General features: G+C 51.0%; 6 protein-coding genes across 6 annotated transcripts; 1 reads left to right on the plus strand and 5 right to left on the minus strand.

Annotated features, from left to right (window-relative positions):
- Positions 1-1897: 1897 nt before the first annotated feature.
- J4E82_009316 (uncharacterized protein) lies at positions 1898-2596 on the plus strand (the record flags this gene model as incomplete). Its single annotated transcript, XM_051735541.1, has 2 exons — positions 1898-1991; positions 2055-2596. 2 exons carry the CDS (start codon positions 1898-1900, stop codon positions 2594-2596), a joined length of 636 nt encoding a protein of 211 aa, XP_051584717.1.
- Positions 2597-3038: 442 nt separating this feature from the next.
- On the minus strand, positions 3039-5426 carry J4E82_009317 (uncharacterized protein; the record flags this gene model as incomplete). Its single annotated transcript, XM_051735542.1, has 4 exons — positions 3039-3326; positions 3421-4688; positions 4793-5034; positions 5083-5426. The coding sequence occupies 4 exons, from the start codon at positions 5424-5426 to the stop codon at positions 3039-3041; spliced, it is 2142 nt and encodes a 713-aa protein (XP_051584718.1).
- A 4284-nt stretch (positions 5427-9710) lies between these two features.
- On the minus strand, positions 9711-11150 carry J4E82_009318 (uncharacterized protein; the record flags this gene model as incomplete). Its single annotated transcript, XM_051735543.1, has 1 exon — positions 9711-11150. One exon carries the CDS (start codon positions 11148-11150, stop codon positions 9711-9713), a length of 1440 nt encoding a protein of 479 aa, XP_051584719.1.
- A 3081-nt stretch (positions 11151-14231) lies between these two features.
- On the minus strand, positions 14232-14554 carry J4E82_009319 (uncharacterized protein; the record flags this gene model as incomplete). Its single annotated transcript, XM_051735544.1, has 2 exons — positions 14232-14432; positions 14504-14554. 2 exons carry the CDS (start codon positions 14552-14554, stop codon positions 14232-14234), a joined length of 252 nt encoding a protein of 83 aa, XP_051584720.1.
- Positions 14555-17259: 2705 nt separating this feature from the next.
- On the minus strand, positions 17260-18944 carry J4E82_009320 (uncharacterized protein; the record flags this gene model as incomplete). The annotated part of the gene is made up of 2 exons (XM_051735545.1): positions 17260-18117; positions 18183-18944. The coding sequence occupies 2 exons, from the start codon at positions 18942-18944 to the stop codon at positions 17260-17262; spliced, it is 1620 nt and encodes a 539-aa protein (XP_051584721.1).
- A 1053-nt stretch (positions 18945-19997) lies between these two features.
- On the minus strand, positions 19998-23565 carry J4E82_009321 (uncharacterized protein; the record flags this gene model as incomplete). The annotated part of the gene is made up of 3 exons (XM_051735546.1): positions 19998-22181; positions 22228-22487; positions 22539-23565. 3 exons carry the CDS (start codon positions 23563-23565, stop codon positions 19998-20000), a joined length of 3471 nt encoding a protein of 1156 aa, XP_051584722.1.
- Positions 23566-24245: the final 680 nt, after the last annotated feature.

The raw sequence follows: 24245 nt of genomic DNA on the forward strand, positions 1-24245 counted from the left end.
AGCCAAGATGCTGTTCAGAAATGCTTCTTGTTCAAGAAGCTGTTGGTCGGAGAATGGTGCGTATGGCTCAAGCTCAGGTTCAAACTGAAAGCATGTACAGTCCTTGTTTTAATTGTTCGCACCTTGGCATGTACTGATGACAGACGCGCTTGTTGCGCCGCCGCAGTTTGCATCTGAGCAGTTTGGAACATCGTCGCCATCTGGGCATTCTTGTTCATCATCTTGGCAAGGGCAGCCAGCAGATGGTCCTGTCTGACACCACTTATTGTTTCCGTCGCATTCGGAGCATTTTGTGTCAATCGTGTCCGAGCATGGCTCTTCTGGATTAGGCGTACCAGGTGGCGGGATCGGGAAGCCTGGAGGGGGGATTGGGAAGGGGATGATCACGGGCTGATCACCACTACAACTCGACGTTAGCTTTGATCGCAGTTCACTATGTGCTGAGACTGACCCTGCGCCTGAACTGCATTTACAGTTATTGTAACCTTTACCCGTATACTCATCGACACCTTTGCAACGTCCATCGCCGTTGTCGCCACCACAATCGTTACAAGCTGGCTCCTCATCTGGACAGCATGCGCAAAACTGATAAGCACCTCCACCGATGTCAGTCTTGGAGTCGCACAAGCCTGCATATCTAGTGCTTCCACCACAAGTAGAACTGTTGCATGACTGGGTGTCTGAACCGGTTTGCTCAGGGCAGACTGCAATCTGTCCTCCACCAGGTACTGCACCCCCGTTCGCGGTGCATGGGCAACCTTGGAATGAGATCTCCGTGAGCCCAGTGCCTAGACATATCCCTTCTCCTGCATCGCCGCCGCACGCTGAGCAAAGCAAGGTGATCTGAGAATCGCAGCAGCCGCAGACAGGCAGGCCTTCTTGTGTTTGGATGTGACAAACACCTGAAGCTGCGATATCGATACATGCCTCGTCAGTACATTGAAGCGGTTCTAGACCATGGTTTTGGCGACATGGTCCATTTGATGGAGGGAAGGTTATTTGCGCTCTTTTCAAAGTGGCAGCATCGGTGCTCAAGCATAGTATGATAGAAGTGACGCAACCAAGAAGACGCAGAGAGGTAGGACGCATGGTTCGTTAGGAAGCAGATATCAGATGTACTTGATGGTGTTACTGGTAGTGTTTGCATTCATGTACATAATGTCCTGCGCCTATAACACCAACGCGTTCTCAGGCGCATCTCAGTGAGCCCTAGAGCCGCCTTCGCTATTCTTAGCTACCCATATGCACGTTGCATTCGAAGGACGTCCGCATTCGTGTGCATATGCGCTCGCCTTGGGCTGTAAAACTCTATATCAAGAATTGAGCCCTCCGGTGAGATGGAAGTGGGACGACTATTTGTTTTTCGCGGGGGTTAGCGAACCCTGCGTAGGTGGTTCCCTGGCGGTGGGGGCGACACATCCCAAATGCTGCAGCGTCGCCCCCATCTCTCATCTCCACCTCAGATCTAATTTGTCGAAACAAGTTTCAGCCTTGCGCGATTATTGAAAGGCATCGTCCTTCACTCTTGGCAGATGCAGGAGTAGTGCTTGGGGTCTGATAAAGCTGATCCGGAAAGGGTAGATGGCAGGCTGTGCTACGCAGACCGCTGTAGGCCGCTGCGGTAGCACCAGCGACGGGGTTTGTGCGCGATGTGCCCTTTCCGTTATTTGACGGCATGTTTTCCAGTGAGTGCGACTGCATTCTTCCATTCATTTGAGGTATTCAAATTATCCCAATTACCATGACCTTCTTTTTCCGAGCAATTCTCTTCGTTACATCTCTCTTCCCAGCCTTAATCGAGGGTCAAGCATTGAAACCAAGAACAGTATGGTTCGATGAATCTTGCCGCAACAATCCAAATGTCGAGGTGGATAAGTTATGGGGAATTATTCAGCAGATGAAGGCCGATGCCCAAGACAATGCTCGTGTCCCGGTTGGCAAACTATATGAACACATTTTCAAGGACTCAAATAATGCTGCTTTCATATCAGGTAGATTCTGCCCCCGATCTCAGGACGTGTAGTTCCGCTCGCGCATTTGCTGATGGCTGATAGCAACGCTCAATGCCATTTCCAACGATCTCGTTGCCACCAAAGACGAAGCCAATACTCTGATCTTCTGTGACGAGGACGCGAGATTCAAAGTTGCCACAGACGAAGAGGCGAAATGCAAGAACTCTCAGCGTACGAAAAAGCTCATAATCGACAGAGTTAGCGATATTGTCTACGATGGTCACACGCTTTGTTCTAAGACGGTGGGACGCGCAACGATGGGCGGCACATACTGCAACAACAAATTAAACGACGAGAAGAGGTGCTCCATAACACTATGTAAAGACGGTATCTTCTTTAAGTCTACCCAACGACGAGGAGGCTTATACAGATTTCAAGAAGGCAACACCGATTTTTCCATCGATGATGGTGCCGCAGAGTCGGGGCCGTTGATAGACAACTGGAATTTGTTGGACACCGTCATTCTTCACGAAGTACAATGCACAGATCTTTGTCCTTCCAGGCTAACGTTCTCAGATAACTCACACAATACACAACGAAGATGCGCAACCGTTTCCGATGTGTATGTAAATCCCCTGGCTTAAGCGGAGTCTCTTGTATACAACTGCTGACGGTTAATGCACGTAGGGATTGATGTCGGCTACGAGTGGAATGGTGTCAAGGACCTTTATGCTGCTCAGGCCAAGCAAAATGCAGACAGTATGGCTTACTTTGGTAAGTGATCATTCCAGTTGCCTCGCGAACAGATACTCATCGTTCTTAGGACTTGGGAGTTGGATCCAGAAATCTGCGAGTCAGGGACCTTATCGAGTACTCAAGAGCGGCTCAATCAAGAAAGGGCAGTGAATATCAGCAATAATGGCTCAGTGATTCGCTGTGAAACTGGAAGCAGTCTACAATAGAGTACCTGGCATGATATGACACCACCGTTTATAGAGTTGGTTAAATTGGGATTCCATTAAACATCCTGAACTCCCCGTTCGATAGCTTTCTCTTGATGATATTTGCGCGCCCCTAATACCTGCTTCAGACCTTGCCTACTGCTGCCTCAAGTCTCGTTCTGATGTTTTCTTGATAGTACTTTTGCGTTTCGTACGCATCCATCTGTACTGTAGCGCTCTTGAAACCGAGGCATGCCATAACGGTTGTATGAAACATGTGGCCCACTTGGTGGGGAAGCCTCGAGTTGCATTTACTTTGCAAACGCTTCAATACCTCGGCACCTGATAATGACCGCCTGAGCACTTCCGTTTCCTGTACCTCTACGATCTTTTGAATGGGTTGCCAGAAGGCAATCTCTGCCAGGATAATACCCTAGAGAAGTATCAGCATCATACGTTCAAAAACATGACTATTTTCGGTTGAGGTTTACCAGTGCGTATACATCGTGAGCTTTCTCAAACCTTACTTTTGGTTTACCCCAACGATCCGGGTGGCGATACAGGTCACGTTCTAGTGAGTCATCGGCTTCCAGATTGGTACCAGCATCCTGCATACGCATGTACTCGAATCCAAATAGGTATGGATTGGATATGTCGATTGAACCCTGCTGAGCAACAAACGTCGGCGCAATGTCTACCGGCTCTGCGCTGATGTTATTGCGTGGAGCTTCCATTGGTAAAAACATAACATTTTCACTCCGGAACCCCTTGTGAAACCATCCGACGGTGTGGAATCCATCCAGTGCCGCTGCCAACTTAGCCGCCAGGCAAATACGATGACTCAGCGCCACCCTTTTTTCTTTGCTGTACAGACTCAGCAGCGTGATGGGTTTCTTCTCAGGATTGAAATAAGGTGGTGCGCGGAAAGCGACGCCAAATGAATGTTCGACCTTTTTGTGGTAAAAGCCGAGGCATGGAAGAACGTGAAGGGTACTAGCCTTGGGGTGGCAGAGTATGGAGGCCATCTTCTGAACTTGTTCCAGAGTCTCCTCATACGGTCTTGACGTGGATGGATCCTCTTCATATTGATAAGTCTCAACGATAACGGTGCTGCCATCGATAGTGCCAGTCTCTATCCTTTCCTTCTTGGCTGGCACGATGACCAAATCTCGACTGATCTCTTTCTTTTCCGGCGAAGAGTAAATGCCATGATACATCTGACACAGCGAGATGGCAGCACTAGTTCCGGTGCTGGCCACCACCTCATTCTTGTATGCTTCCTGGAAGTCTCCTTGCCCAAGCTGAGTGAGCACTGGCGTCTCGACAGCCGCACATGCAGCGTTGAGTGTACTCTGTATACCTTCCAATGCGCCCTTCACTGCCTCACTATTGCCTCGAAGACCTGCGTCATCAGCCATTCGGGATGATGTCATCAAAGTTGTGTCCAGATTTCGAAATGCTCGTACAATCTCCTGTTTGGCTGGAAACGACAGCTTCTCAAAGACAGAACCTTTTACAAACATCTCCTGAGTACCCTGTACAAGGCCCACAAGATTTTGTATTCGTCGAGCGTCAGCTACCATGGCTTCAATATGGATGGCTGTTACGTTATTTGGTGGCGCTGTCTTCAACCACTCTGCAAGTTCACGGCCTTTAGGGTCATCTGATAGCGATGCACGGAAGATCACGTAACCGGTTGGCTTCTGCATAAATCTAGGTTGGCTCAGATCATCAAGGTGCTGGAGTTTGATGCCTGTTTGCTTCGTTCTTGCGAAATCGTGATGAACCGGTGTCTCTAATCTGTATAAGTGACAGTACTTCAAAGTACGATGCATATACACTTGCCTGTTATGTTTTGACGCTCCCGTAGTCGTGATGCAAGTCTACTAGCAGTAATACCTTCAGTTGCATGTTCCGGAAGTTCGCTTATCAGCAGGCTGGTGAAGGACAACGGGCCTGGAACTGGTGTCCAAGCGTTCATTCCACATGCCGCTATCAGTTCGAACCTGCCCTTGCTCTTTTGTCCTTTCTTGATCAGGGAAGCAAAGCAGCAGTCGAGGAGTAGCAGCACATCACCAGTGGCCGCGAACAGTAATTGCTGCACAATGTGCCATTGTACTGTTGGCCCGCCCTTTTCGAACCTGACTGAAGATTAGCAGAGTCCAGGTTGGCTTCTCAGTTTGATATACGCTGCCCATTCAGCAAGACCATCTTTGTTCCGACCGCAATGTCCCGCGTAATACAAGATGATCAGAGAATCCTCGACTGTAGAGTACTGTTTGACGAAGTCGACGATCTCCGTGATGAGGCGCAACTCTCGGGTATCGTCATTCGGAAGCGCTAAGGTAGCTGCTTTGTATCCGTATCTGCCCTCAAGACACGCTCGCAGTCTCTCTATCTCGGAGATTGGAAATATGTCGTTCTTCTCCCAGTGTACACATAGTACATGAACTTGGCTATATGGCTGCTTGGCTGGGAAGTACGATCCGACCGTAGCCTCGAACGTGGAAGTAAATTCTTGCAGATTCTCCATCTTGCAGTTGCGTCTTGGATATCTGGAAAAGGGTATGAACTAGGTAAGCGGGCTTTTGAGAAGGGGAGGGGCATGAGTTCTGGATCGTTGACCCAATGTCGCTACGAGACTGGCGAATCGCAACCTTGTTCAAGCCACTGCTCACCGGTAACGGGTCACCGGATACGCCATCAATTGTCAGAGCCGCTCGAGCGGGTAGACCCTAGCTGGGGGTGGTAGAACAAAAGCTTGGTACGTGGTCCTCCTATTTCTGCCTCTTATCGTTCCTCAGTGTTAATCCAACGACCGACAAGTCCTTTCCTCACTCCAGCTTCATACCTTTGCACCATCGAAGTAAATATCAAGTATACATATATATGACTTCCCAGAATAGAGGCCGAACCAGGCCTGAGGTATCGCAATTAGATGTTAGTGCTTCCCTCACTTTGTTCTCAATAAAGTAAACTCTGACAGCCCAGCCACCATCGAAAACGTTCTCCACCAATGTCGAAGGTCAATTTCGCGGCCGTACGGCAGAGTACGAACAAACAGCTCAGGCGAGTGTAATCTGTGTGCGCAGACGTGGTATTCGCTGATCATCGAGGGCAGTATCCTGCTATGCCACTTTACGCCATGAATGCGATCGTGTATCTACAAACACAGGGCCAGACGCAACCGGCTGGACCTTATTACGTATCTGCCTTCGAGAATGGGTGGTACCGGATAAAGAAGTGTGAGAACCACGAGGAACATTCCGAATGGGTATCGGAGACTAGCCTTAGAGTGCTAGTTTCTACCACGTAGCGTGTAAGGCATGTGCGAGAGGGGCGGCTAGGGAAGAGTGCGCAATCTACCTGTGGGTCCATGCCACGACAGTTGGCTAGTGAGGCAGAACCTCGTCCAGCACCGCCCGAAGGATCGGCTAGGCTGGGGCTATGCATATCTTACCGCGCCCCCCAACACAAGTTCCGAGTTACTAGCTTCTTGCATGATATTCGTTCCGCCTTTGTGCAGTCCGTCCAGAAAGATACACAAGCTGAATCTTCGAGTTTACATGTGATGCGATCAATGCGATGCAATTTACTCAACAACGGCCAAGTACGTCCTTGAAATACAGCCTTGCCAATTCATCATCCCTCATTCTTTACAGGTATCCGGGCACCAACCCCTCAAAGACAATGCTTCATCCACCAACCAACACAAAGTGAGGTATCCAAAGTACGATGGTACCAACATGCACTTACTGTCTCACGCAGTCGAAACCTTTCGGCGAGGATATCCACGATTAGCTGCTTACATGAATAGCGATCGCGACTTTATAACATTTCGCTATTTTGGACGATTGCATGCGCGTATACTGCTCCAAAAACAAGATGAAATAACTGAACTGGAAGAAAGATTAGACGAACTGGACAACGCAGAATCAATGGGGCATTATCTGTGTTCGAGACGCCATGACGGGAATAGTATCCGACAAGACATTCTTCGCGAGGCGGAATTAAAATTAGAGGCATACAGTGAGCATTTCTGAACTCAAGGCCGACGCATGGACTGGATCTAAGTTGGCAATTGTAGACAAGCTCCTACAGTCGTATTACGGATATGTCGAAAGAGCAAGACCCGAGCGAAAGAGCACACAAAGTGTATGCAACTGGATGGATGGTAATAAGCCTCTCATTTCTGGTGAATCGAGCTTTTTGAGTGACTGGGATGATCTGTGTGCTCCTAGCCAACCTTCGGACCAGGGTGGCTTAGATCGATTGCTAGAGCAGTGCGCATTTCTGCTCCGCAGGCGCGGATATTCATGGGTTTGTCTCATTTCCCGGTTTATAGGATACGGCTAACGTTGAGAACGCAGTTATGGTGCTCAGAGGTAAGCTCTTAAGCCATTGTACAATGAGTTTGCAGGCGTCTAACGATTTATCAGAAGGATGGGTCAAAGTCGAAGGACAGATTCGTGTTCACATCAAGTCCAGAGCGGATCCAGGCCATGTCGAGGTTCCTAAGCACATTACTAGCAGTACTGGCCCTGACGGTGCCAATCATCGCTTTGTACAAAGTTCGTGCCATGGCCTCAAGACTATGCATAGTCTCGCTTTTTACTGCAGCGTTTTCATCAGCCTTATGTTGGCTGACACATTCGCGCAACTACGAGATCTTCTCTGCGACAGCAGCCTATTGTGCAGTCATGGTTGTGTTCGTGGGTAGTATCCCAGAAAACGTTTAAAGGGTGAGAGGATCATGTCGTGGTTGCTATCCCGCTGCGTCGCTTTTGAGTACTCGTTCGATCTGTTCAAGACGATCCATGAATCTTGTTTCAGCCGCTGGACCGCCTCGCTTCACAGCGTCGTGGTCTTTGCCAAGACCATCTCGTTGTATCTTTTTTCTCAACAATGTAATCAGCTGGAGTGGTGTTCCGCCACGGCTGGAAAGCGATCTAGCATACTGCGGGTTTTTGAAACTATTTCTGTTTGCTCCAGCCTCAAGAAGGGCGTTAACGCCTTCGAGGTCGCCAAAGTAGCTCGCATAATGAAGTGGAGTCCATCCTCCACCATCAAATTCATCCAGCAAGTCTGCGATCTTTTCGTTAGGTAACATCCGGAGTATAGGTTCCATTACGGACGGCAGCTGACTTTCCCTCATGACTGCATAGTGGAGAATGTTCTCCGTTCTTCCAGACTGTGTATGGAACACAAGGCTCGCGCTTGCTTTGATGAGAAGACTAGCGACATCGATATGTCTGCAAGTCACAGCCACCCTCAATGGCGACCGTCCGTCGGCGTCTGCTAACTCGAAGTCTGCATCACCTTTGATAAGCAGATCAGCGACATCGCTGGATCCGAAAGTGGCAGCAAAGAGCAAAGGGGTATTTCTCCCCTCGTCATTCGCCTTGCAGTCGACATCAATTCCAGGCTGCGCTAACAATACACGAGCCATCTCTATACCATCGAAGAGAGCACAGTAATGCAAAGCACCACGACCGTGCGAATCTAGGCAGTTGAAGTCTTCCACTTGTGGAAGAAGTAGTCGAAGTTTGGAGGAGTTCAAACGCCGATCGGCGCATTGTTGAGCAAGCAAAGTCGCAAGGCTACATCCTGGATATGCTGTGGAAGCATCAGCCCTTGCACCCGCCTCCAAAAGCTCTTCTAGGATATAGTCGTCTATGTCATGATATTCAGCCGCGCGCAGTAAAGGCGTCTGACCCGAGGAGTCGTGATTGCTGATGTCTAGACCCCACCCGTGGAGCGTGCGAATGATTTGAGTAGCAGCTGCTCTGGAATGCGAGCCGTGCATAACAAATCGCGCAAAGGGGATTGTCTTTTGTCCAACCATGTGTAAGGGCGAGTACTCCCAGTCAACGTCTCCCCCATACGTAACAGCACCTGCTCCAAGTAGTAGTCGCGCGATATCGGCTAGATGATATGTCGCCGCGACATCCAAAGGACTGAAACTAGGATACCTGACAGAACGTCCATCACTGGTAGGTATGATTCTGGCTTCCCATCGCTTGTTCACATCAGCACCATGTCGAATAAACTCAGACACTAGGTCTTGAAAGCCGCAGCGGACAGCAAAATGAAGTGGGGTCCCGAAAAGATCCATGCAGTATTCCGGAATGTTGATCATGCTTACACAGGACGCATTAATCACAGTACGACAAACACCGTGTTGCTGGCCCTGGACATTCGCGGAGCCGAAGATGAGAAGATCAACTAACAATCTGGCCTCTTCGTACGGAAACATGACGAGCCAATGCAGAGGATTTGGAGCGAAATAGGCTGGGAAGTCGCCACAAAGTGGGATAAGATTCCGAGCGACCTCGAACTTGCCTTCCATGCAAGCCATTATCAAATCGCTTTGAACATCTGAAATCGCGTCCGCTCGAGGTCGCGGTGTGTGAGCCCTTTCAGTCCGCAGGAAGTCCACAATGCCTGATGTCGGGCAACTTCCACTGTTTGTAGAGTTGTGATACAATTCTGTGTCAACAAGGTGTGACTGTTCAACAAGCGGAGTAATGTGCTTAGCGGCTGCCATGACTCTGGGAGCGATAATCTGTGCAATTTTGTTGGCGTTGGCAGCTTCTGCTAAGTTTTGGAGCGACTCGACGAGCTTTGGTTGGGTGCCGTAGCCCAGCCAATACACTATCGCAAGATGAAGCTGTAGCTGAGCTTTGAGTAATGGATCTCTCTCAACATCCAAAGCAGACTTGAGTCGTTCTGCAACGCGAAATTGAACCTTCCAAGGAGGTGAGATGGTGATTGATGCCTACTATCGTTATTCGGATACGTTGCAGGGTTCAGTACTCTACCTTACTTTGAACATGTCTATCTCTGTGGTTCGGTATTGTGATGACGGATCTGCGACCAAAGATGCAACTGGTCCTGAGCGCAGTTTCGAGCTTCCAATGTGTCGTTCAGCTATTGCGCTTTTGTCGTCTGGTTTAGCTACACGTATGCTCAAATTGCTTGATGGTAAAGTCTCTAGTGGTGAAGAGTGTAATCGATAGATTCCGCTTCGCTTCTTGTGTAAGGATGATGTCGTGCTCGTTGAATTCACCGGAGAGATTATACGAGCTGATGTATGAGTGGACGATGGCCGATTTTCAGTCGTACCTCGAGCAAGGGCTTTCGTGACCTGTACCATAGTTCCACGCTTGTACACATCATCTCTGAGACACAGCGTCATTGCTTGTGTGACCGGATTTATGACATCGGACTCCGCATCGGGTGACAGACGAGATGCGAATCCTCTTGCAAGGCCAAGCAATGCATCTTCTTCCAACGTTACCTTGTCCAGAAACTCCAATTCCGCGTTCTTTGACGTCGCTCTATCTTTCGTAGTGAGATCATTCGCTCCTTGATCAAGCCAAGCCGCGTCGATGAAGTTTTTCCCGTCAAGAATGGTTTCGAGTAGCAGAAGACCGAACGAGTAGACATCAGCACGTTCGTACAGATTCGGAGAACTCTCCACATTTCTTACGCCAGGACCGTCGCGCGAGGCAACCTCTGGTGCATTGTACTTAGTTGTGCCGAGGTATGAAACGTAGTGTCTCTCCACAAAATCGTTCTCAAAAAGCGCACTCCCGAAATCGGCCAGCTTAGCCACCTGTGGTCGTTCTAGGAGGTCATCCGTTGAATCAAATACCAGTACATTGTCCATCTTTACATCGCCATGGATTATCTGGCATTCGTGGAGGGAACGGAGCGCCATGCCAACATCAAGCGCTAACTCCCGCCGCTCTTTCAAAGGTATATTGCATCTTCGAAGATATTGTGTCAATGTTCCATGATCCGAAAACCCCATGACAAGGTAGGGAACGATGCTTTGCGATGCATCGATGCTGTGTCCATAACCCAGAATAGATATAATACAACTGTGGGCTCTCAGAGGTTGATGCATCAGCACGCGCAACTCCCGCTTGATAACTGAGAGACGTTGATGAAGGTCTTCAATGGTCATCTTCCTCGTAATCACGCGTTTGACAGCAACATAATAATTTGGCCCTCGTGGTCGGAGGAACAAAAGCCGATCTACCTGAAAGCTGGTTCCGCTGCCAAGTGGGCTTGAGTCACGCAGGGTTTCTGGGCCGATGATGTTCAGTTCATTCCTTGTCTCCGCTTGAATCTCGGTGTAGATGATATCGCCCTTGTCTTCCGGCTTCTCGTTACCAAGAGCCCTTGACCTGCTCGCCGCAAGGTCATCCGTAATACCGACAGTGGATGGTGGCCAGAGCGTTGACGACATGATGCGCGTCAAGATTGCGCTCGATTATGGGGATAGAGACGTCGTCTTTGGGGTTGTTGTGGCTTGAGGTTCGTATCGCGACGGGGAACGCAGCTTGTATAGTCCTTTTAGCAACGTAGATATCGAGGTATTCCCAGCCTATACATCAGACGCATAAATTCGCATGATCATGCAAGGCGTGGCAGCTTGGCCCCCTCGCCAGCTCACTGCGGCGTCGCTACCCTGCCATGACGGACGAACCAAATCATCCACACGGATCCTAGCATGTCGTGCCTCACCGGAAAGTCTTTTGCAGGAAGGCTTTTATCAGCGTATCAACATCGCGTAAGCGGAGAGAGGAAAGGAGGATTCGATGCGCAGAAGGCGGCCTGATCAGCCTGCGCGCGTTCGTCTACAGCTGTTTGGATCGAGGAGGACGTATACGGTTGGCACGGAGAAGATTTCCAGTACCACAAGAAGCGGGGCGCGCATACATGCTGATGCTGTACCCTATCGCGCAGATATCACAGTGAAATATACTTCCACTTTCTTGTGATGGGCTGAATAGTAACGGAAGGTAGATGTAAGGAGGTCGACCCACACAACTGACGAACCATGTTCTGCACTGGCCACCAGCAAACCCCGCTATTCTATCCTTCTGCACCTTTGCCATTCGATGGCTACCCAACTCGGCCGCAAGTGAACACGATCCTGGTATCCAACACTCGAGATAAGACGGCAGGCTTTACGGCGCTTGTAACACTTCTTTGCCGAAAACAATTTGTTTGAGCATACAATTCTCACTTCGCCGCTTCGATTGTACGAGCTGTGACGATTGCCCGCATCCTCATATCTGAGTATCGTCGCTGTCCACTAAGTCAATTCTTGGAGCGCATAGATCGCTGTGCTTTCTGGATGATGTAGTCTGAAGCCAAGGAATCTCTTCGAGCAAATTTATTGGGCGCAGTCATCCTTAGGTCATGGTGTTTGATGAGCGAAGATGTCGTGAGAAACTGCAGTTCAGTTCAATAGGACGCAACACTGGGAATATCGATAGATAAAGTGAAACCAGGATCACAACAAGTAGGCCTCTACAGTCGCATCAGAAACAGGCTTTCACCCCATATTTATATCGCAGTGAATGGGATTGTCGCCCAATAAACTAAACAAGATACCACCGTCGCGTTAACAAACTAGTAAGGAAAACTCCAGATAATCCACTTCCACCACTTCTCCAGATATCACTTTATAGCCAGTTATGTGAAGAACTATAGATCTTGCGCCGAAATCTCCACCTAGCCGTCTTTCCCCACTTCATAACCCCTCATACCGAGTCACTCCCGAAACCTCTGGTCTAGAATAATCCCCTTCGTTAGCGTAGTCTGCGGGCTGCCTTCAGTTCGCAAATCTGTGAACTAGACGTATCTAAGTAGGAGGCACGGCTGGAAAGTGTTTACGGCAGAACCCGCCGACATCGCACACAGAGGGAACATAGACATCATAGCATGTCTCAACCCACTCCCACTTCCCGTTCTTGCATTGCTGAACGGTGTTGTCTTTGGCGGGTGAGCATCGTCTCTCGCCCTCTTTACAGTCTTTAGTACGGTCGTTGGCGAGGGTAGGAAGCGTGAGAGAGGAGAGAGTTAGGGCAGTGAAGATGGACGAGGTGAGCAGTTTCATCGTAGTCGTATTGTTTTCGCTCTTTATTTGGGTGGCAGCGAGATATCTTGTTGATTGAGATGCTGGTGTGGTGATATAAATGTGGTGGTGGTGGAGAGTAAGGAGTATAGCAGCGGCTCGCAGGTTATATACTCCTCAGAGAAAGGTTCAAAGGTACAGTGAATGTTCGCATGTGAAGAGGACAAGTGTGAAGAATTCATGTCGCCTTCAAAGCAACCTACAACACAATGAAATCATTCATAACATCAACCCACCTAGAAACTATGGTACTTTATCAAAGCAATGAAGAACTCTTGACCAGATTTCACACAAGCTAAGCTTCTAACACCAGTATAATTGCTAACAAAAGGTACCAGATTAAACTCCAAAGATATGTCACAATAAAGGTAGAACCAGAGGAGACAGCGACATTCCAGCTCCACTATCCCTTTGAGATCCCAGCATTCCAAACTCCTCCAAGCTATTCTCAAAGCCCAGCTCAGCCTTAATGCACGATACAGACTCATATTTCGTATACCTTACTGCACAGAGGATCGCGGCTGCCCTTGCTCTAGTAAACCTGCAGTCGTCAGCTCACTCTATCAGTAGTCCGAAAGTATCGAATGCCTAACTAAGTTTACTTTTCATAGCAATTCACTTGTATGGCCAGTGCCAATGCTAATCATAAAGCCAGCCATGACATTTCGCGTCGGCGTTACTACACCAGTTATTATCTTCGCCCTGGCCACAGCTCTCCACCCACTTCCATTCTGGGGGCTCGAAAAATCCTTCCTTCTGGCATTCCCAGACAGAAAACGTGTCTTCGCATTTCCTTGTCCCTACTTTGCATTTGTCACCGCCGTTGGCGAGTGTGGGGAGAGTAACGGCCAAGAGAATGAGGATGTTGGAGAGAAGACACATGGTTGACTTGATCGTGTCGGTACTTGAGAAGGCTTGTCGTTGGGAGCGGCTTAATGGGAGATACTGAAGTAGCTATGCAGATGTTGTTGTATATAGAGAAGGAAACACAGCCGTATCCTAGGTATACATATATAGTCTTCGTTGAATCAATCGACGTCATCTTCAAGTTAGCGATTGAAGTGCCGAGATTCAAGCGGCTTCCGATCGATAAGCATGGTCTTCACGAAGACATATCATTCAATGCAACGCAATCACGACATCAATGCATCTCCATTCAAGCCAAGTCAACTAAGAACCTCATGATTCGATTAGTGAATTATCGAGACTCAGCTATAGGCCCAGTCCGATGGAGACTCTATGATTCCATGCTCAGCGGTGGTTGGCGTGTCCATCCGCGAATCTCATTTCCCATATCCGCGCACCACTGGCTGCATATTCATAACGCATCTTGTACTTGTATCCCTTGGTGACACCGACGATCAAGTTGTCCATTCAAGTCAAAATGGCGATTGCGACAGTAACTCATGCATGGCCCCCTGGCGTGCCTGGCCATCGTCCGCCTTCCGGCACCGTGTCGCGCCACCCCGCATCCTCGGGGTATTTTTCCTCTTGGCCAATCGGCTGTCCAAAGCAGCCGTACACGCCTTTCTCGTTGTACTTGCATCTTGGTCCAGTGGGCTTCCAGGCCCAGGGGTCCATCATCCTAGGCTTGTGGGCGACGACCTGAGGGTTGAGATAGGGATTAGCATGATGATAGCGGACTGTGGATTGACTGAGGAGAGGAGAAGACTTACGGTGGGGATGAGTGAGGCCAAGGCGGCGACGAGAAGGCATGAGTACTTCATGATCGTGGAGGAGAAGAGACTCGAATGTATTGGTGAGGGGCTGCTTGATGAAAAGTCGGTAGTGATGAGGTGTTTAATGTATGATCAGATGAGGGACCACCAATGAGGGGCTGAAGCTTGAAAGCAACAATGAGAGATGTAGAGTTAAAGAGATGAGGAGATGAAGAGATGAGGAGGATCAGGACGAAACAGCGGGTATCTATACTTGTGAGAAGCTGCCATCTCATGTATTGTTAGTGGTGCTTACCTGCCCTCACTGGTACTTACCGCACCCTTATTGGTACTTACCGTGCCCTTACTGGTGCTTGCCACATCCACTAGCGTAGCGAATTTTCCATGATTTCAATCCATTGCAATTATGTTTCAACAATACTTACGAGTAGATGTATCCAGAGTTCGTTTCTTCAGGATTGTTGGGACTTGTAGACGTTGTGAGTGGCTTGTTAAGAAAGGGTTGTTGCGATACCACGTGTCTCAGCAAGATTTTCTCACGAATGCGGTATGTCCAATATTGAAGTTTTTCGTATACGTGTACAGTAGGGGTTATGGAGGGTGTAAGTGTGTTGTATGTGTGGGGTGAACATATGTATGAAGTAATTTGACGAACACGATGAGGCAGCGCAGCTGTCGCCCACGGATGAGATGACTATAAGATTGCAGGCTTTCGCTTGCCTGCGATCACGAGTGGCTTGATATGTATGGGTAAATCTACCGAGCTGACTAAAAAGAAACACGCCCACTACTTGCTCCGGCATGGGCCATGGTTGGTATTATGTGACAAATGGCCTGTTGCTGAAAGAGCATGGCTGTACCATGGAAAGATGTGAAAAGTGACTAATCGATTTAGCAGATAATGTGGTAAGCAACCACAGTGACGGTGACCCCCTCGCTTCAAGATTACTCCCATCCAGAAATCTGAGTTATGATGACATATATCACTCGTCCTTGCGATAGGTCTCGATCGAGACATTATCTAGCGTATGGAGCGATAAGACTGAGAAGTCGTTAAAAAATCGCGCATATAATAATACTTGCATGAGTATATGACGCATCGTAGGTGCGAATAGGAAAGCGTAGGAATGACGATGATGCTGAGCCATTAATCCACTCGTTTACTGATGGTATAGCGTATGGCATACGTATATTCGCGCCCTACCAAGGATAAACAAAACCTACCATACTTGAAATATCAGTCAATCAAGTCCACCACCCAAATATCACCGAGCGACCCTTCCACCTTCCGATATCGGGAAACATGTTCTCTCTCTCAATTTATGCCTATCTCCAGCCCCTCCACGTCCCCCAGTCCCACCCCATGCACAGTCCGCGACCCTTCCCATCCATAGCGCAATATCCACAGCCCCCCTCTAACAGTTTCAGTTCAAAAGAAAAATCACCGATAAGGCTCCACCACAGGCTTCAACCCATGCTCCCCCCACCAATACTCATTAGGAATACACGTGACGTTGATCCCCAACTCATCATAATCACCACAATACCAGCTGCCCTCGCAATCTTCCCAGAACCTCCAGTTACCTCCCTCGCAGATCTGTACCTCACCGCGGTAATACGAACAGCGCTTTGCGCCGTCGTGGTACATGCTGCAGTCGCGGCTCAGTCTGTGGTCGTTTGCTAGAGCCTACATGAAATTAGTTGCGGGTGATTAGGAGGCGGGTGCAGGGTGAGAGTGAGGAGGATTTACAAGGTGGAAGGAGCTGGGCGATAGAAGGTAGGGAGATAAGGATGGAGTGAGACTTACAGTAGGGAAGCTCATCGTGAGGATCGCCGTCATGGCGGAGAGGCACGCGGTGAGGTGCATGATGCTGGTGAGAAGGTGTTGTAGTGGATTTAGTTGTCGCGAGTTGGATAGATGCGGTATTGAAAAGTGTGTGTAGCAGTAGTAGCTTTGGTATACGTCCGGCAGGCAGCCTGGTGAGATGTAGAACTTGACAATGTTTGAGAGATGAAGAAAGAATTCTGTATTTTATATATTAGTTGCTTGAACTTTCAAAGACTGAAATTTGGTAGATTCTATAATTTGAGACGTTATGAGTCGCTTGTTAGTTCTGGGTCGCCGCTGTACCACGGTTATCAGTGATTGAGCGAGGATTCTACTACACCCATGCCTCTAGGCTATAGCAGTAGAGGCAGCTCTCGATATGCGCGCGGCAATGCGTCATTCTACGAACCCGGTACATTTTTCATCTCCAGGAGCTACAGAGGACGATAGGAAACACTTGAAACATAACTGTTAAGCCGCGGCAACGAGGGCTCGACGCTCCCCAATCGCCAACAGACATGCAAGCCAAGATCTACAAACCATCCTTCTATCTCGATTCACAATCAACCGGTCAATCACTGTCGCCTGATTCAAGATTTCAGCCTACCTACCTCATTATATCAGCGATTGACCCTACTACCTCTCTTTCTTTGCACGGTCCCGAAATCACTTGTCACGTCAGTATCTGAACGCCTCGAATCATAGCAATGCGCCTGAATCACCTGACCCTGTCGATAAGAACAAACATCAAAAGCCAGCGAAAACAATCATGATCAAAACTTGTTCTTCTCTCTCTCCAGGTATAACTTTTATTTATCTTCTCCCCCATGCATCCTTTCCCAATGCTAACAAGCTTGATGCATATATATCATTCATCCAACGTCCAAAAACAGCCCCCCAATCCTAATGTTCTCTCTCTCTCCATTCACGCCCCAGCCCCCTCCACAAGCCCCGCAACCTTTCTCGCCAAATCCTCCGCCTCAGCCTTCGTCTCCGCCTCGGCATAAACCCTAACCGCATCCTCCGTCCCACTCGCCCTCGCAAAGCTCCTCCCCTGCCTAACCTTCTGCACCTCGCCATCAATCTTCGCTTGCAAACCCTCCGGGCTCACCAATTTCCTCTCCGCATCCGTCGTCTTGAAAACATATCGATCTTTAACCAACACCTTCAACAGGCGGTTGGGCAGATCAGAATACGTCGACAACCATTCCTGCGGTCCCCACCGCTTATGCGCAAGCACAACTTCTACGAGCAAGAAATCTGAAAGCGCGTCGCCCACGGCTTGGTTAATTAGCTCGATGCACGCCCGAAGCACATCAAGCGCCTCCTTCTCCCCCGGGTTCCTCGGCTCATGGCTCGCAATCGTAGCCAACGTATCGTGGCTAAAGATGACCGTACCATGACCATTCGCTTCAAAATAGACGCCAATGTCCAGTTTCTCAGCCGCGTGGTGCAGGTACTTGACGCCCGTGGGTGTGCAATCGACCTTGAGTTTGAGATTGTCTTCGACGTACTTTGTCGCAGCACCGTTGGCGTAGGCCGTCTGGACGACGCCAATCTTCAGCTTGTCGGCTAGATTGCTCTGTCGCACGAGGTCGCCGAGGAAGCTGGCGACGAGCGTGGCGATGCGGTCTCCGTCTAGGAGCCGGAATACGTTCTTCTCGTCTTTGAAGTAGTAGACGACGCGGTCGGCGTCACCGTCGAGGGAGCAGCAGCGGTCGCCGGGTCCGGCTTTGGAAGAGGGAGGGGCGCGTTGGTTGGTTTTTACAAAGTCTGCTCCGCACTGGGGAAATGGATTAGCGTTTTTGTCTTTTCGATGTTGCATCTTCTGTGGACGGGAGGACTTACGTCGACGTTGAGGCTCTCGGGCTTGATAACGTTGTCGTTGATTACAGAAATGTCGAGACCGCCTTGGTCTTTGGACGGAAGATACTTGACCAGCTTGTTCAGCGCTGGCCCGCCGACACCATTGGCACAGTCCACTGTCAGACTGCCAGAAGGCTGCTTTCCCTTGAGTGCCGTCTTGAAAGCCGCACTGAACTTCTCGTAGTAGCCCTTCTCCGTTGGCTCACCGTAGGCATCCTTGGTGCCTTCGGTGTTCAAGCACCGCACCATGTAATGTAACTGCGGCGTGGTCAAGAAGCCATAGTCCTTTGTCTCGGCACCAGCGCTGTTCAAGCCGTCCTTGAGGCACTCGAGAAGCCTCGAGCCGGACGCTCTTGTGTCTCGGGCTACTACGACGCGGGCAGGCGTATCGAGGTCGATTTTGTACTGAGCGGCAATGTCGTGGTAGTATTTGGACACGTCGGCGGGGGTGGCTTGGTTGGCCATCTTGGTGCTGATGACTTCCCATTCTTCTTGGAGCATGTTGCCCATTGGCTCAACAAGCTTCACACCGTTGTCCTGGGGTGGGTTGTGCGAGGCGGTAATCATGACGCCAATCCACTTTCCCTTGAGCGCTCGCGACCGGAGAGCCGCAATGAGGCCGACACGGGTCAGGACGGAGTCGAGGACATCTGCTTTTGTCCTGAAGCCAGCTGTTCCATATGTATACACAAGACCCTCGGGCGCAGGGTGCTTTTGCGCGGCGTCAGCGACGGGGTCGGACATGGTGGGGGGTAGGTGGATGGATGGAGTGGTAGTTGATGGGGATGTTGACAATGGAAAAGATGCGAATGCTCCGTATTGTATAGCTAGCTGACGGTAGCTATGAGGCTCCTCACAACCCCGCCAACCTTGCGCACTAGCAGGGATGGTGCATGCAGGGTTGTGCGTGCCTGTTGATGATGATGCGTGCCTGACTAACACGTTTTCACCTTCCAACTGACGAGTCCTATTATTAGGTCTTGTACCCATCCGTTGCTGTTCGCCCCTTTGCTCGACCAGAGTGTGAGGCTGCTACTGAAACCTACTTGTCTGAACGCCTGTCAAATGCCAGCAAGATGATTGTCGCTTTCGCCGAATTTCTTTTTTGGCGTGCCGTGGCCATGTCGCAATTGCGGGGTTTTGTGTCACTGGTACCAAGCGGAGAGCTTGACCGCTCCTCTTACCATGTCGTTGCAACGTGCGACAAGCAACACGTTTCCGGTGATTTGAGGTGGAGTCCGGAGCTTTGTCCGACGCTACCCGTCAACGTAGAATAACCTAGAATTCGATCACATTCTTCTACTCAGCCATCGCTTTTTGAGTGAAGCAATGGTATCATGCACCATAATTTCGCTCTAGTCAAATCCTAGAAGATGTCAGCTAGTACCACAGCCGTCACCAGCAGAGGCATATGAAATGGTTGCCAGATTTACTGCTACTGTTGAGCATAATATCACATCACCAGTTGCAAGCAGAATGGGCAACATATCTTGACACACTCGAACCGACTCAATTACCTCCACTTGCGAAATGAGACAAGGGAAGAACCAGACTACTTGAAAAGAGCCCTAGTCAATCAGAACGTGACTAGAAAACCTGCCTGACAGGTAATAAAAAAGGTAGCGCCACCAGAATTTCAGAGGTTCAAACAGTTTCCAATACAAGAAACGGAAACAGTCAAAAAGGTCAGAGGCACAAAAGGGATACAGTCTCAAGCAACTAAGACGTCCACTAGAACCCCCCCTCTCCCCTTACTCTCTCTCTCTTTCCACTCTGCCTTCCCCTTACGCTCCCAAATCAGAAGCCCTGAGGCCCAAGCCCAGGAAACCTGCCACCAAACCCACCCGCAAGGACGCTATGGCCAGGAACGGGGCTACCAATTTCGCCCAAACTAGAAGGCATCGCAGTTGCAGGCGCACTCTCGCTGAACCTAATCTTCTCCACCCTCCCATTGTCTGCCTCCTTGTAATCCAGAGTGCCACCACCATTAGTATGCGTGACGTCAAGGATGTCGCAAGCTTCCTTCATCTCCTCCATAGACACAGCAGCAGGGTCCATGGCCCCTCTTGACGCTTCGACTTGTCTGTGCACTTCGCTTGCATCGACATAGCCTTCTGCGTCAGCGGCACGCGGGCCGAGGGTTTTGCATGCAGCGCAGATTGTGCGGCGGAGCCAGACTATGCGGTGTTCATTCGCGTTGCGCTCCGTTCCCCTTGCGTTGCCTCCATTCAGAGAAAATGGCGAGTTGAATATGTTGGATGTGGGTGAGTTGCCCCAATTGCCACCACCAGCAGGACCTGGGTGGAAACCTCCCAAGGGAGGTGTACCCCAGATACTACCCCCACCAACGCCTGGTGCACCAAACGACCCATATTGGCTTCCGGGAATATCCGCAAACCCAAATGATGGCGCTCTCACGGAGCCATGTTGTTGCATGCTCGGCCGTCGATTCTCGGGTAACTCAGGTATATCGTCGTCGTCATCCAGTAGTGCTTTACTGCCGAGGTGGTTCGCAAGTTCATCTACATCGCTCCCGTTTTGTTGACCGTCTTCCTTTACACTACTTGGACGCTTGATGGGCGTAGGTCGTTGAATGGGCTGTGCTGACGGCCCCGTAATAGGGCTTTCGTTTGAAAGTCTCTCAAACGATCCGCTTCCTTGTCTTGAATGCGTCGGCATACCCATTGGAAACGCGGTGGGCATTGGGGCGGTAAAACCAGGGGGTGCGGGAAAACCTGGTGGTCCCTCCATTGGAAAACCGCCACGACCGATCGGGAGGGCGCCTGATGTGTGCATTCCTGGTGGTGGGAAACCACGGAAGCTCTGGGGCGCAGGCTGGGGGTAGAAGGGCATATTTGGACGGGGGCCCATCATCCCGGGCATCATTGAGGTGTGACCAGGGAAGCCATTCAGACCCGGTGGCATGTTACCCATCCCGAGTCCTGGTGGTCCTTGCATCCCCGGTGGTGGTCCCATGGGAGGCATCGGAGAAGCTGGCTGGCCATGCGGATTGGATAGACCTTGCTGTGGGATTGGTGCTTTGGTCAAAATGGACCTTGGTATTGACTGATTCGGCATCTGAGAATTCGGAGATGTTGACTTGCTCACCCCCAGAGTCGCGTGGGGAGTCTTGGGGGATGAACTGTGAGAGGTTTGGTGCGATGTCTGTCGTGGTCGGTTAGGTGTTGGAGCCTTTGGTACAGCTGGTGTAACAAGTGGCGAAGGCATTCCAGCAGACGAGTTCTGCTTCAGCAACTGGGGAGGCACCGCGACTGCTGGCTGTGACGACTTTTTCGCCGCACCAGCTATAGCATTGTGAGCAGCAGCGGCGGCGGCTTGGTCTTCCTTGGCCGTACGGTTCTTGTCGACCTTTAGTTTTGAGTCGCGTTCCTTGCGCTCTTTGTCCTCTAGTGCCTTCTTCTCTTTTGCCTCTTTCTCTTTCGCTTCTCGCTCTTCACGTTCCTTTCGTTTAGCCTCGTCTTTGGCCTTTTTCTCGAGCGCTTTCTGTTCTCGTGCTTTCCTCTCAGCTTCCTGCTGTCGCTCGCGTTCTTCCTGCTGTCGTTCCAGACGCTCGGCTTCTTTGCGTTGCTTCTCTTCCTCTTGGGCTTTGCGCTCAGCCTCTTTCTTCTTCCGCTGCTCTTCTCGCTTCTTCCGTTGCTCCTCGAGTCGTTTCTCTTCTGCAGCCTTGGCCTCGGCCTCTTTGGCTGCTCGTTCGGCTTCCTTCTTCGCTTCCTGCTCCGCCTTCAACTGCCTCTGCTTGTCCTTCTTCTCTTTTCGCTTCTGGGCTTCTTTTGCTTTCTTGGCCTCTTTCGCGTCTTTTCGCACATCCTCTTCTGCTAGTTCTTCGAGCAACTTCTGCTGCCTCTCTGCGGCTACCTTTTCTCGATACGCTTGGAGTACCCTTTGCTCAAACATTCGCGCTGCGAAGATCTGAAACATTCGGCGGCCCTCCTCCATCCGTTGCTCCTCAGTCATGGCGCCCTGGCAGGGTTAGTTGCAGACAGACACGCCAACTCAAGATACGCACTTCCTCATCCTCTTCATCCTCCTCGTAGTCGTCGTCATCGTACTCGTCCTCATCCTCGCCCTCGTCGTCGTAATCGTCTTCGTCGGGCGGCGGAGCGTTGTGACTGTGACCGGTATACGATCGATGCTGCGCACCTGGATGAGCCTGAACTTGAGCATCTTCCTCTCTTTGCATTCTACGCTCGGCGAGCTGCTCCATCATCTCGATGAACTTCTTCCCGTCGTTCTTGAGCAAATCGTCAGCAACCGTAAGTATGCCACCTAAAAGGATGAATCAGCATGCTCCCAGCACGGGTATAGGAAAATGCATACCTTTGACCTGCAGACTGCTGCCAAACTGGAGGAAGTCTGAGGGCTCGGGCGGCGGTAGACTTGGCTCGCCGGAGCTGTAGTCGCCTTCCGACGAGATCTCGCTGTCGTATTCGGAATCTTCGTCGTCTTCCTCGCCCGAGTCGTACTCTTCTTCTTCTTCTTCGTCGTCGTCGTCGTAGGTGCCGGGGGGTGGATGGGGGTGGGAGTTGAGCATAGGGCGTGGGTGATGAGGAGCACTGGACGCATAACCATAATTAGCCTCGGGCATGAAACTACCGATGTCTTGCTGGTGGTGCGCGTACTGCTCGAGTTCTTCATAATAGGCATCATATAGAACCTCCAGCTCCTCCTCGATGGCTGTGCGCTTCCGGCCGCACACGGTGCAGCTGCACGAGTGCTTCTGCTGCTCCTTCATCTTGCGCAGAACCGCCTCCTTTTCAATCTTGACAAGCGACTTGCGCTCGTCCTCGCCGAGGGACAGCCAGAACTCGCGTATGCGATCCCTCTCGTCCTGCATGGTGGTGTTCCATATACGGTCCTGTCTGGAGCCGGATCGCGCGACAGAGTGGGCGGGCGACATGGAGTGTCCGGGTGCGGGGCTGAGGCGTGACGCGACGTGCTGGGTGTAGTCGAGCGGAGGAGGAGCGGAGGGCGCCTTCTTCTTCCGCCTGGACTTTTTGTTTGTGCTCCCTCGCATTGGCACGTGGCTGTAGGCTTGCTGGTAGTCGCCATTTGCGCCGTACGCGTGCTCATACTCCTCGTCCGAGTAGTACTCCCCCTCGTCGTAGGCCGCCTCGTCCAGCTCGGGGTCCGCGTACTGCTGGCCTGGGGGAGGGGGAGGAGGAGGAGCACCGTTTCTCACAGGCGCGGGCGCAGGCGCAGGCGGTTCCTGTGCGGCTCTCTTGGCGGCCTCCTTCTCCCGTCGCTTCTGCTTCTTGCGGTTTACGGCGGTCGGGGTGGGATCGTGGGTCGCGGTGCCGTTGGGCGGCATAGTAGCCGGGGTCGGCCCTCGGGTGCCCTGGGCCATGTATGGGGATGGAGTGGCAGCTGGAAGACGTGTTAGAGGGCGGGCTCGCTATGTCGTGGGTGACAGCTCCGATATGGCGCGGGCAGACTAGCGTGCAGCCACCCGGGGCAGCAAAAGTGAGAGGAGGAGAGGTCAGAGGTGGAGGAGGGGCCGGCCACGCACAGCAGGGTATGCGATTCGAGTATGGGGAGAGAAATCGAGTGTCGGGCGCAGTGTCTCTTCGCTGGTGTGTCTGGCTCGTGTGCTCGGGCGGCGTCTTGCTTAGGTCATGCCGAGATGTCGTAGCCTCTTGTTGATGGTCGACGGCCCATTGTGGTACCGACGTTGCGATTCGCACCTGCCGCAAGTGCCACGTCTTGGCACCCCGGCAGCCTTCTGGAACCAAGGGAAGCTGGGAGAGAGAGGCTGTGCAGGTGCTCAGATTCCCATTCGTATCTCAACACCCACTCCCACACCGCACCACCACCGACGCCAGTGCACCCCGTCCCCAGTCCAGCCGTCTGTAGCTTTAGCTCGTGCATGTCTCCGCCGTGATCGTCCCCAAGCTTCATTATTAAAACGCCCCCCGTCACCTCTCCATCACACCCATCCCCATTGTCGCAGAGGCATATCACCACACCACTCACCCACTCACCACCCTCTCACCACACTCTCACCACACTCTCCCTCGACACACTGCC

The sequence above is a fragment of the Alternaria postmessia genome, assembly GCF_024291825.1.
Source record: "Alternaria postmessia strain BMP 2775 chromosome Unknown scaffold_87, whole genome shotgun sequence".
Classification (NCBI taxonomy): Eukaryota; Fungi; Ascomycota; class Dothideomycetes; order Pleosporales; family Pleosporaceae; genus Alternaria; species Alternaria postmessia.